Consider the following 12983-nt stretch of genomic DNA (forward strand, 5'->3'; position numbering starts at 1 on the left):
GCAGGGTCGCGAGCGCGACGTACCAGAACCACAGGAACACGTAGGTCTTCTCGTTGACCATGTTCACTCACACATTTGTCGTGTCTGTATATATGACTTACAGTCTAAAGTTACTTATTCTATAACTATGTGTATAGTTTACCTGTACACAAGCAGCATGGACAGCAGGGTCGCGAGCGCGACGTACCAGAACCACAGGAACACGTAGGTCTTCTCGTTGACCATGTTGAGCGGCAGCACGCACAGGCTGTCGTGCGTTTGTATGCTGCCCGACGCACCGTATTTGTGGAACGTGCATTTTGTGACGCGCGGGAATATGTAGATCATTGGGTCGAATCTGGAATTTTAAACGAATATCGTGACACTAGGGCGTTTGGTGAGAAGAGATCTCTGCTGAGAACAATTGAAAACAAGCGTAACATGTTGGGGCACCTGATACGGCACGATACCTCCATAAACGTAAGAGAGGCAGAAAATACCGAGACGTGCGTTTTTGGACCAAGCCAAAGAGAAAATCAACGTAGTGACGTATCAGGAGCTCAAAACAGTGGCAGAGACAAGAACGGAATGGCGGTTACTCCACCGACAAGAGCCACGCTCTTAAGAATTATGATAGTGAGGGCAGGGGTCGGCAAACTTTTTAAGAAAAAGAGTCACAGACAGCAAACATTAGGAATAATATGTAGTTCAAAAGCATCGGCGTTTTCAATGGTTTAAGGACTCTCAAGTGTTATTTTTTTGGGTGGCTTCACAATTTCGCTGTGGCAGTGTAACAGAGCCCATCAACGTGCACACTAGCGCCACTACTAAATAAACGTGATTATTTAATTTTAATCAAACCAGTTTTTATATTGACGGTTTCGTCGATCTATGAACTCAAAATATAATCGGCCGTTTTAGGTTTGGAGGCATAAATTGACGAAATGAGCAACGTAATAAAACCGAAGTGATCCCATAAGTGTTCCGTGAACAAAGTTTTGTACGGAACAAAAATAGTTTGATGTAATTATTCAAAAGGTACTTAAATGCGCTAGGAGGCCGTCAAAGATAGGCTGACGATATCAAATAGAGCTATGAACATTTGACGTCCATTGGCTGATATCAGGATATTGAAGAATAGCATGACAGATAGATTTCGAGTAAAAATAGTAGCTAATAATTAATTCATATAATGGAGACGATATCTTAACATATATTATGTCAGTTGTCCATATTAAAATTGCCAATGATTTAAGTAGGTATGAGATCAATATCGAAAATAAATTCGTAAGCTAGCAGCATACTTAATTCGCAATGCATAAACTTAACCTTAAAATATTTAAATCGCTATGCAAACATAAATTAAATATAAAATTTTCATAAGTATGTAAATTATATTTTAAACTTTCGCGTTGTGAACACATATTAACTCACATTATAGACGGGTCTAACGCGAATTTTATTCAATTACCTTGATTTACCGAAGTTTCGCGTTAGACCCGTCTATAATGTGAGTTAGTATGTATATTTATAAAAACAGACTTGTGGGCAAGGTTAACCATGGAGTGGAAGCCTAACGAGTCTAACCGGGGATCCGGCAGACCTGGTCGGGTGATCGACGATGGCCAGATAATTTGGCCTCCATTTTGAGGGGCTGGCCAGATATAGATAAACAGAGACGGGTGGAAAAAGAGGGGACAGGCCTTTGCCCAGTAATGGGACACATTGGGCTCTGAATAATAATAATCATCAACACAAGCCATTGCGTTTGGTGACTGTGGTGGCCGAAAAAGGCGAGAAATAAGTGGAAACCACGTTACCTCAGCTCTTGCGGCACGTCGCTGTAGCCCAGCACCTTCGTGCCGTAGTTGAAGAACTCGCCGCCCAGGAAGCTGTCCATCAGCCACATCTGCACCAGGATGTTGATGAGGCAGAGCAGCTCGCACCCGAAGTACCGGAGGGCGTACATCTTGTGCTCCTGGAAGATGACGTGAGCTTGATATAGGTACCGTCAACCTCCCAACTACATATAGTCCAAAGCTCCCAACTATATGGTCAAAAATTAACAGTATTTTTTTCGTTCAAGTGTGTCTTTCACTAAATATGTTTCTAGACTAAAATCTGGCACAATCGTCCAATACCACTCTTGACAAAAACGATGGAAATCGTGTATTTTAAAATAAATTCAACGCATCAAGATCTCGCGTGAGATTAGCGGTGGGGGGGAGGCGGTTGAAGCAAATCTCACATCTTACAAGTATTTAACATGTTGTGAGATTTGCCTCTCTAGAGGGGGGTTCAAAAAATCGTCAAAACACCTCACGCTGTTCGTGGACTAAACAGACTAAACGGTATCGTCTTGGGTCGTCCCATTCGTATTTCGTCATGTTCTTAAATTAGTCCTATTCTGCTTTCGTCACGCATTCTACATTGAAAGCCACCGACGGTTGTGACGAATATAGAATGGGTGACGAAAGCAGAATAGGACTAATTTAAGAACTTGACGAAAAACGAATGGGACGACCTAAGACGATACCGTTCCTGAATCGCTACCAAACTTCGGTTTTGTAAGAAGTTTATTTTCTGTACGGTACATACTATTACTAATTCGGTGGTATAGTTATACTCTACTACAATCCCTATTTATTTTAGTACAATCCTATTTTACACTCCACTGTGCGGCTTTCATATATAAATTCCAAAATGCCTATCTCATTGTAAATAGGCCTCATGCATGCATTGATCATAAACGCCCATTCACGACAGATCAGGGGTCAATGGCCACTTGTTGGTAATTGCTTGCATACCGCACTTATCGGCTCAATTGATCACTGAAGATAGGTATGAATGCATTCACTCATTTTTGGTACAAGCTTTTGCCGCTGACTGTACTTTAAAAAAAATGTAAGAGTAAATCTAGATGCGTAGAATGTCATCGTCTATTGTGTAAAAAGTCGTCATGTATTAGGTATTTAATAATCGTATAAAGTTATACAATAGTTTATTATTGTTGTAAAAAGCGGTAAATCGAAAACTATATTTATCTATAGAAATGTGACATAAAACAATCTCTTGGGCATTATAATAGTTAATGATCTTGTTTAGCAATTTTATAGGTTGCACAATACACTTTTTTTCATATATGCGAATTGTTATTTCATTCCTATCCAGAATCATGAGCTCTTTCGATTCTATTAGGAGAAAGTGTGTTTCAAAAATTTTAGATGTATGGAAGTAGTCACGTGACTTTTCGTCATATGTCTTCCCGATACATTTTAACTTTTCGTGGCGTGTGTCGATGTACGATTGTCATCTTGGCTAGACCCCCTGGTCATAGGAACAAGAGATGAACTATTTTGCACCATCGTCCACTGCCAGATGCAAACCTAATTGCAACCACACAAGGTCCACATTCAGTCAACATTTAAAGTCAGCAGGGGTCCGACCCCATTGTACGAGATGAGGGGAAACGGCAGATGCTATATATAACAATGACACAATAACTGATCGATTCTCAGTCTTATGCCAATAGAGATAAGGTCTTTAAATAGTTGGTTAACTATATATTTGTACACCTGGTATTTTTTATAGGAAGTGCAAGAAGTGTGGGCATCATAATTGTGTGATGGGTTGCCTGATAGGTCGTAGATAATTTGTAGAATGTCAACATTTGCTATAGGAGAGTTGAGGTGAATCATTAGACACACAGCTACACAGAGTACTAATCGGAAATGAATGAGTCTTAATTATTAAAAAGCACACCATATTAAGTTAAAAACCTTGAAGAATGTTAGTTAGTAGAATCTGATCCACAAAACAATAAAAGTTACAAACACGCTACCTCTGGATTCAAAGTCAGATGTCAGATCCACTGAAAATTTGAAATTTCAAAATCGATTATAATTAGGGAATATAATATAGTCTGGCAAACACTTGTCAGTTTTTAAGAACCAGGAAAACTATATTCATTCCTTTTTTGTGTTTGCTAGTATTAGCGTAAGACAAAGACAGTATGATTATCTCTGTTTATGTTTGAAATTAGACAGTTCTGGGCCAAACTATAGTTTTACAGTAATTTTAGGTCATAAAATCAAGGTTAGCCTACAGTTTATTCAACATTTCTTGTTATTTGAGGGTGTAAGTGTAACTCTTGTGGCCACCCGGGTGGACCCGCGGGCGATCAAGTCATCGGGTTAACTCGATAGGTATAACGGTTAACTGTTGCTTGCACAATGGACAGACAGACATAAGGCTCTTGTTGCTCTGGTATTTTATTACGAGATCAGACATTAAGATTGCGATATTGATTACGTAGCATATAAAGAGTTCCGAAGGAAACGTTTGAAAATCTTTAATTTTTCTACGGTTCTTTTCGTAAAATCACTTCGCTCAATTTTAAAGTCGGTTAATAATGAAGCTTTTTTTACCTTAGCCATTTTATTTCAAGTTGTACTTACAATACACTTTTTTTAGACTGGGGTATTTTTATGTCATTTTATTACTACTCTCATGATTTTTTCAATCACGAGAAAAAAAGTATCCCAAATATTCCATACCAACATTTTTTTATTCCTTCCAGTCCGATGCCGCCATACAACGTCTATGAAGAATAGTAACGGAATGGAAATAAAAAACTTGGGACACTTTTTTTCTCATTATAGGATGTCAAAAGGTAGGTATGTTGTTAACATCATATAGTACTTATCAGTAATTTAAACTATGTAGTAAGTGCCTAAAGGCAATTCGAGGGACGGGACCAGTTCACTTCGCCTAAAGTCAAACTATAGCTGTATTGTGTATTATGATAACTTAGGCTGATTGACTTCGTAAAAATCATACCTGATTAAAGCCATAGTAAAAACTAAGGCTATCGACCTTATAGATTATAAATTATAATAGCAGACCAGTAAAAAATACTGGCAAAAACCTTTATTACGCATTTCAAATTGAACTTTATTCGCATTTGGCTTATGTTGAAATTACAATGAACGCAAGTGCACCCTACAATTTTTGGCAGAAAAAGCTTGACGCTCTTAAGATAAGTTCAAAGTTAAATGAACCTTATTAGTATTGTGCTGAGTCGGTTTTGCTTTGTTCAGATAAAAGAAAGCTTTAATTAGGATGTAAAGGAGTTGAAACTCAAAGTTATGCGGTAATAACGGTTGTGCCAGTTAATGGAGGTACCTACATAATTCGCGACTTTGCGAAGTTGATGCTCCAAAAACCTCAAAGTTTAGTGAAGTGTGAAGATATCCTGAGACCTCATAGAATATACCGACGAACCTACCTAAATGTACTTTATATTTCATTAGCAAAAAATACGCTGCGGTTTCTTCATCTTTCAGTAAATAACTCGTATGACTTTTAATATTGTTACTTAAATAAATTTACTTATGTAGGTACGTTATAATTTTCTTACATTAAATTTAACCCCTTAGGATGTAATATTTATTCTGTTTATTTTTAAGTATAATATGATTAAGATAGGTACATCTGCACTATATCCTGTCAGGTGTAGATCAGACTTTACTTTTTTAAATGTCCGTTTGAATGCATTTTAACCTTTATTATCTAAGCCAGAAGACTTACAATTGTAAAAGTATAAAACCAACAGAATAATTTGAACTATAGCATCTGTCGTTTTTTGCAGTGTTCTATTCATTGCAGAAATACGATATAAAAAACTCGGGCCTTGTTTTTGAACCTGTTTTGTTTAATTTAATGCATCGTGGGATTTCAGTCCTTAAAAACAATTGAAATCACATATTTCATGAATCCGTGGTACGTGGAAATAAGGAACTATTTAAAGATCATATTTTGAGTCTGTCTGACAATATTCTTTTTCTCCTGAATTGTTGAGATTTTTTTCGCTCGTTTCTGATAAAATTTGGCAAGTTTGAAGAGCTCCTAAGGGGCTCCACATATCTACGTCACAGTAGCAGGGGGAGAGGGGTCATGCCAAATGTGACGTAAGTGCGTACAAGCTTTTTGCAAGCCAAGTACAGAAAGTGTGACAAGGAGGAGAGGGGGTCCCAAAAAATCTAAATTTTGTGTGATGTAATAAATGAATGACCCATAATTCTGGGCGGAATAAACACGAAATTCAAATTTGGCATTGAGTTACATACGAAAATTTAATTTTTCGATTTCAACCAATATTTCTAATTAAAAAGCCGAATTCAATCTTCTTTCTCGTCGGTTAACGCTTATCAACCAGTAGGTCAACCGTTTAAGGAACGGATACGGCTCTGAGTAGGCGATGTCACCGCTAGGCTAATCTAGAATGTAGATCAACGAACTAGAATAACTATAGAAGCCTGACTGGAGCCCAAAAATGACCCCACTAACCCCAGTTCGTACATTTGCTACTTGCGTATAGTGGCAAATGTACTACCTCTATAAACTCGCATTAAATACTAGTCAATGTGTAAACAGGCCCCAATGAGGCCAGCCATACTTAACCCGCAGACATATTTACCCTTATTGCTGATCATTGGCCAATCGATTTGTACTTTTAATATTATATGTTTAAATTTTAAAAGTCATTAATATCTTTAATTAAAAGTAATTCACAGAATCCGATATCCTATTAGTGAACGATGGTAGCAAAATATAGTACTAACTATATAATGTATTAATATTAAAATACATTATAAAAACGCAGAACAGTAATTTCGTCTCTTCATTCATTCAGTTAGTAGCAACACCATTGCATTCATGAATGCTTATAACACAAAAAAACGCCTAAAAACATTGTCACACTTCACTACCCATTCAGTTTTACCCACGTTTCCACCAAAAAAAGTACTCGAGAGTGAAACGGTTTCTAAAATACCGTTACGGAAAAAATGACATCTGCTCTAAAACACTTGAAGACAGTAATTAAGTCAAGTGGTCGCTACTGGAAGACAGTGGAGGGTTGTTCAGACTTCATCAGATATATCGGAGGGGACAAAGCGTTCACAAACATCTGAACACGCCTCTGTTGTCAAGACGTTAGAGTGCGAGTTCAGATATTTTTGAGTATATCGGCCGCTCCGATATATTTGATGGCGACTGTTCTTTGCACCCTGTTCTTACGATGTCGTTTGTCCAACTTCAAAAGGAGGTGTTCAAGTTATCGGGATCTTTTTACAAGCTTTTATTTAACTTGCAATAAGTATGTATACTTACATGTACCTACGTATATAGGTCCGAATTGTTCGGGTCAAAATTAAATATAGTGCCCACTTCCCATGATTAGATTGAGCTAAAACTTCACATGCATATGTAAAATGTTATGGTACTATTACAGTACATATGGTAACTATAGCATTATACTTGCGTATGTCGAAATTTTAAAGGACCATATGCACTGTAAAACGTACAATAAACGTGCGAAAAGTAATGTTTATATTATTTACTACTTTTCATACTATTATGTTGAGAATTTCCGATTTTTCGTACTTGTATCCCTCGTAATGTACTATGTAGCCCATTGGTAAGTTAAAATTAATGCACGTTTATCAAAACCCATGAGTCACTGTTTCCTTATATTATATACAGCCTACATTTAACATAACTTAATTCTTAGAAACGTGTGATTCATTATTTTGAATTTAGTATCCTCTTAGCTTGGGAAATTCTTGATATATGCTAATAAGTCCTGTTGAGTCTCGTATTTTAAGAATTAAGATAAATTATATAACTGAGATTTTTTTTATCAGAGGAAAATGCAGGGATAGCATGTGAAAGTTTCTTGAAATAATATCATCCTTTAAGGTGACGACGTTCGGATGTCCACTGCATCTGCATTATTGTTGCAGCAGTAAAATCATAATCGCAGCAGTAACGCGGCGGCGAACTATCAAGGAAATTTTACACGCTTCAGTTGTAGCTGCAGTTGAAATATGAACGACACCTTTAAGGATGACTCACTTTAGACCGGGCCGTGTCTGGGCCGGAGCTTCCGGCGCTTACTTTTCTATGACATGACAGGCGATCACGTAATTGCTTTCCATAGAAAACGATGCGCCGGAAGCTCCGGCCCGGACACGGCCCGGTCTAACGTGAGCCATCCTTTACTGTCAATGAACAGTGCGGATAATGGTCCTATCAGTAACACTTAGGTAATCCATCGGTGGAAGGTGGTACGAATGGTACGATATAATAGTTTATTGTACTAACAGTAAGTATACTAACTGTAGGTAACACTCGTGGTTGACCATCGGTGAACCTTACTTCTTCACAATAAGGTCTACTTTTAGTCAATCTATCGAAGTGAACTGTCGCGACGGTTGACCAGAAAACATAAAATCTCGAAACCGGAAAGGCGGGTTACGCAACGGTACTCGATGCACTACAGGGAAAGAAATACAGCTTTCTTAACTAGTACAGCCATCAGATGTATCGGAGCGCCCGTGGTGCTCGAAGATATCTGAACACAAACAAATTATACACCTAAACCTTCCTCAAGAATCACTCTATTGATAGGTGAAAACCGCATGAAAATCCGTTCAGTAGTTTTCGAGTTTTTCGCGAACATACAAACTCACAAACAGACAGACGCGGCGGGGGACTTTTTTTATAAGGTGTAGCGATACTTGGTCAGTATTTCTTATAGTAGGTTTGTCAGTCTGTCACAGTACTGTGACGAATCTGATCTCACGCACTTATTATATAAGCCGATCAACCATGGACATTTCAGCGATCATCGACCTTCTTCTCTTCCAAATACGGTTCACGATTGATCAATCAATTTAACCTTTAAAAATCTCATTGTCAATTTTAAAACTAGACTTTACACTCTTTCAAATAAGGTTCAATCAAGAATCTTCAACGGAGTTATGCAAGAGTCGTTGACCGCTCTGTCCATCGAAGGACCAGCATAGCCGAATACCGGTATGGTGGTGGAGAACCATCGATGGACGTCGATGCCAATGACCGGGACAAAAAAGCGTGTCGCTGGTCACGTTCAGTACGGGTCGGAATGCCCTTAGATGTGGCTTTTTGTGGTAGTTAAGCTTATCCAAGTTTTTATAGGATATACGAGGGAAAGGAAACTAATCGCCTGATGGTACGCGATTACCGATGCTCATGGGTACCCGCAACTACAGGGGTTGTAAGTGCGTTGTCAGCCTTTAAGATGGGAATACGATCTTTTCTTTTGGTTTGAACTTCGTATGGGCCTGGAAATGCCGCGGGCCGCGGGCGACAGTTTATTCCACAGTGACAGCTGTGCGAGACAGGATGATTCTGGAGCAAAGCACTGTTGTGGATTGTTCCATGTAAATATTTTCAATAAACTAAATCTTTATTTTATGAATAACTTAAACTTCTATGAAATTATGACGTTTAAAATAACACTTGCAAAGTCTATGCTATCAAAAAAGCTGCAAACTTACCTTAGTCCAACTCTAAAAATATACTTCGTTTATGTCAAAGACCTTAAGGTTCATAATAAGTCGTTTAATTGCTAGGTACATTATGCTTAGGTCCGTTTAACGTAAGATTCCCAGTATTCATATCACAAGGATGCCTAGAATACTAAATTACTTGCGCATGGGAAATATGTTGTTTGAATGCTAATATGAGGTTTACTGGATATATAATAGATTTTATTTCGTTGCAGTAAGGTTTATTTTAGCTAGAAGGCAGAGCGGACTGTACCTATGTGTACAGAATGCGCGACTTATGATATGCGATGCGGCAAACATTAGATTTCGCTTTAAAAATCGCATTTAATAGAGAATTTAATTTCTAAAATTACGCGCAAAACAAAAAAAAACCGGGCAAGTGCGAGTCGGACTCGCGCACGAAGGGTTCCGTACCATAATGCAAAAAAAAAAACAAAAAAAAGCAATTAAAAAAACGGCCACCCATCCAAGTACTAACTACTCCCGACGTTGCTTAACTTTGGTCAAAAATCACGTTTGTTTTGTTGTATGGGAGGCCCATTTAAATCTTTATTTTATTCTGTTTTTACTATTTGTTGTTATAGCGGCAACAGAAATACATCATCTGTGAAAATTTCAACTGTCTAGCTATCACGGTTCGTGAGATACAGCCTGGTGACAGACGGACGGACGGACGGACGGACAGCGAAGTCTTAGTAATAGGGTCCCGTTTTACCCTTTGGGTACGGAACCCTAAAAAAAGTGGTACCTACTCGTAATACAATTTCGTGTTTAAAAAAAATATGGAGGATGTATGAATCGTTTGGATATGTAAGAAGGGACTTACCTTAGACTACAGGCTTTTGTTAAGTTCCCTTTAAAAACTACCTACCTACTCAAGAAATATTTTTTTCATCAAATAATATCAATGTCTTGGTAAAATTATTATTTCAATATTTTACTCGGGCGAAGTTGGGCACCAACGGCGAAGTTAGGGTTGCCTACGGTAGATAATTTTGCGAACCCAGGATTTTCAATGAATTGCAACATTATAACGGGCTTTTGACTAGGTATAACGCAACGCGTCTACGTTTATAGTGAAATCATGACGAAACATGTTGCAAAACTTATCTCAAATTGCTATTGTCGTCTTATAATATTCGCATGGACGGGTTTGGTAATAACAGGGACGAGTAAATAATAGAGACTGAAAACCTCTTTAGGTGCTCGGCATAGTCAGCATTTCTGTTGATTGCTAGCACCAAATAGTATATTAGTAAGATTGCTAGCACTGCGCATCTCTAAGGGCCGGTACATGCGGACTGCAAGCCGACTGCAACTTGCAATTTGTAGTTTTGGAATGGGAACTGCAACGTCGGTGTGCAGTGTTATAATACCTAATGCGAGTACAATAGAGATGTCAACAGGCGGGTCAATGTACGAAAATCTACATAATTATATGGAACGCGTCTCTTCTTTAGTACAATTGCGAGTCTTTATTTTTTACTAGTCACTGGCAATGCCTTACTCCAATTTGATAGGCGATCAATGAAATAGAATGTTTGCAAAAAATGGGTACAATCGTGTTTGAGATTTACGCGAAAACGTTTTGTTTGTTGAATAAATAGGTCAAAATCTATTAGTTCAATGTTTTTAAGAAATTTTATTCTTTACATCGAAGAAACTACATAATAATATTTGTCCCTGACGTTACGTAGACATGCTAAATTTATCTAAATCGGATATCGACATCTGGTACGATTTCTTTTCTATTCCTTTCTACTAAAAAAAAAATACTTTACACAGGCGGGTGGCACTGGTAAGTCATTACAGATTAGATTTTGTATGTGAGTGAGAAGTGCGCCTGTGTGCACGTTTGCCCGCGCAAATAATGGCAGAACGATTTTTACGGTAAGATATCGATCGCTAGGGCTCCTCCCTTCCGACGTGTCGGAAGCCGGTGTTGCTCGAAGATCGGTAGTACTTACTGCTGGTGTAGTCTATATTTTTTTTTGCATTAGAAATAACTCCACAGAAGCAAGCTTGCAGTTTTTATCAGGCTCTTTAATTGTTAATAATTATTGAATTATCTAATGTAGCATGGTCAATACATATAATTTACTTCAAATTATTACCGCTAAAAGTGCCGGATTTGGAACCACAAGCTTACTTCTAATACTTCTGCGAAGTTCTTTCTAATGCTAAAAACAACGGACTATAATGCCGAACGGTGCCTTAAAACTTATAATACAGTCATTATATGTTTTCAGACAAACAAATTAATATAGTTTTCAAACCTGTGTGACGTGATACGTCTAGGTGTACTGTTTAAAATGCACCACTCTCCCCCCCCCCCTCCACCTGACGCTCGACCCCCCCCCACCTCGAAATGTGTCCCCGTTGGTAGTTTTTTGGCATTCTCACGAAAACTATAATAGATATCAAAAAAGTGTCAAGGACAGAATTAATCCTCATTAAATTTAGAACAAAAATGGTCTTATGTGTTTTATTATAAGTTGGACGGTATTCAAGCTATAAGTACTTGTATAACCTTAAAATAACAAAATAACCATACTAGTATGACGAAATGCAGAATATCTTCAAAACGGCTAGACCGATTTTAATAAAATATACCTAAAAAATCACCGCAGTGAAGCCAGCTATCAAACAAAAGAAACTACATCAAAATCGGTTCATCCGTTTCGGCGTTACGAAGTCACAGGTAAACACAGAAATACAATTTTTTTTCAACTGCACCCAATAATTTTGTAAACCGATTAATTTTGATCAATTATTTTAATGGGATCATGTCCCTTGAAGTTTTAGCTTTACGAAAAGTTAAAAAACATGGAAAACGGCCCAGTATTTTTCAAATTATCGGCATTTTCCCGATTTGTGAGTGGTTTCGTGTTATCACGCGCACGAGTTGCCCTTGACCCCTATAAAACGGGGGTTAGGGGAGGGGTTGTTATCAGTCACTTATCAGAAGTTGACCGGTACACATATCCGCATATTTTCCCGTAAAGAAGACCTGTGAAAAATGGAAACCACTGAAGCTGAAGTCCGCCAAGTCGTCCAGCTCAGCTCCTGCAAGAGGGGCGTAGCCAACGTTCAGTAGCTGCCACGCTGAATTTAAGTCAATCTACAGTTTGCAGAGTTTACCAGAGGTTCCAACGGACTGGATCCTTTACTTCAAGACCAAGAAGCGGCCGCAAAAAGTGTACATCAGAGAGGGACGACCGCTTCATTGTCACAACATCTCTCCGAGATCGACACCTGACAAGCGTTGCCATCCAGCAGCGTCTGCGTGAGATACGAGGAGTGGCTGCCAGTGAGTGGAAAATAAGAAGAAGACTTAAGAAAGCGAACTTGACACCCAGGAGGCCTGCAACGGGGCCCAGATTGCTGGTGCGACACCGTACAGCCCGAAGAGAGTTTGCAGAAAATCATATGGACTGGACCATTGAGCAATGGACCCCAGTTCTCTTCTCTGACGTGTGCAGAATATGCTTGAATGGATGTGACCGAAGAGGAAGAGTCTACAGAAGGCCAGAAGAACAGTTCGCCCAATGTTGCTTCTCCGAAAGGGTCGCGCCACGGCCCCCGCCAGGCACGAAAACCAGCTCTGTT

The 12983-nt window shown here is 38.6% G+C and overlaps 3 protein-coding genes across 3 annotated transcripts in view; 1 reads left to right on the forward strand and 2 right to left on the reverse strand.

Annotated features, from left to right (window-relative positions):
* Positions 1 to 12983, forward strand: part of LOC134678414 (pre-mRNA-splicing factor 38B-like) — a 284815-nt gene that overhangs the window by 49973 nt on the left and 221859 nt on the right. The window lies entirely within an intron of this gene.
* LOC134678438 (innexin inx7) overlaps positions 1 to 12983 on the reverse strand; it is a 114997-nt gene that overhangs the window by 47480 nt on the left and 54534 nt on the right. The window lies entirely within an intron of this gene.
* Positions 1 to 12983, reverse strand: part of LOC134678410 (innexin inx1) — a 58085-nt gene that overhangs the window by 8586 nt on the left and 36516 nt on the right. Inside the window, exons 5-6 of the mRNA XM_063536980.1 lie at positions 1800 to 1957; positions 143 to 337 (exon numbers count right to left, since the gene is read on the reverse strand). Of these exons, the coding sequence (XP_063393050.1) occupies positions 143 to 337; positions 1800 to 1957 (353 nt within the window). The remainder of the gene's footprint in view (positions 1 to 142; positions 338 to 1799; positions 1958 to 12983) is intronic.

Source organism: Cydia fagiglandana, chromosome Z, assembly GCF_963556715.1.
Source record: "Cydia fagiglandana chromosome Z, ilCydFagi1.1, whole genome shotgun sequence".
Taxonomy (NCBI): Eukaryota; Metazoa; Arthropoda; class Insecta; order Lepidoptera; family Tortricidae; genus Cydia; species Cydia fagiglandana.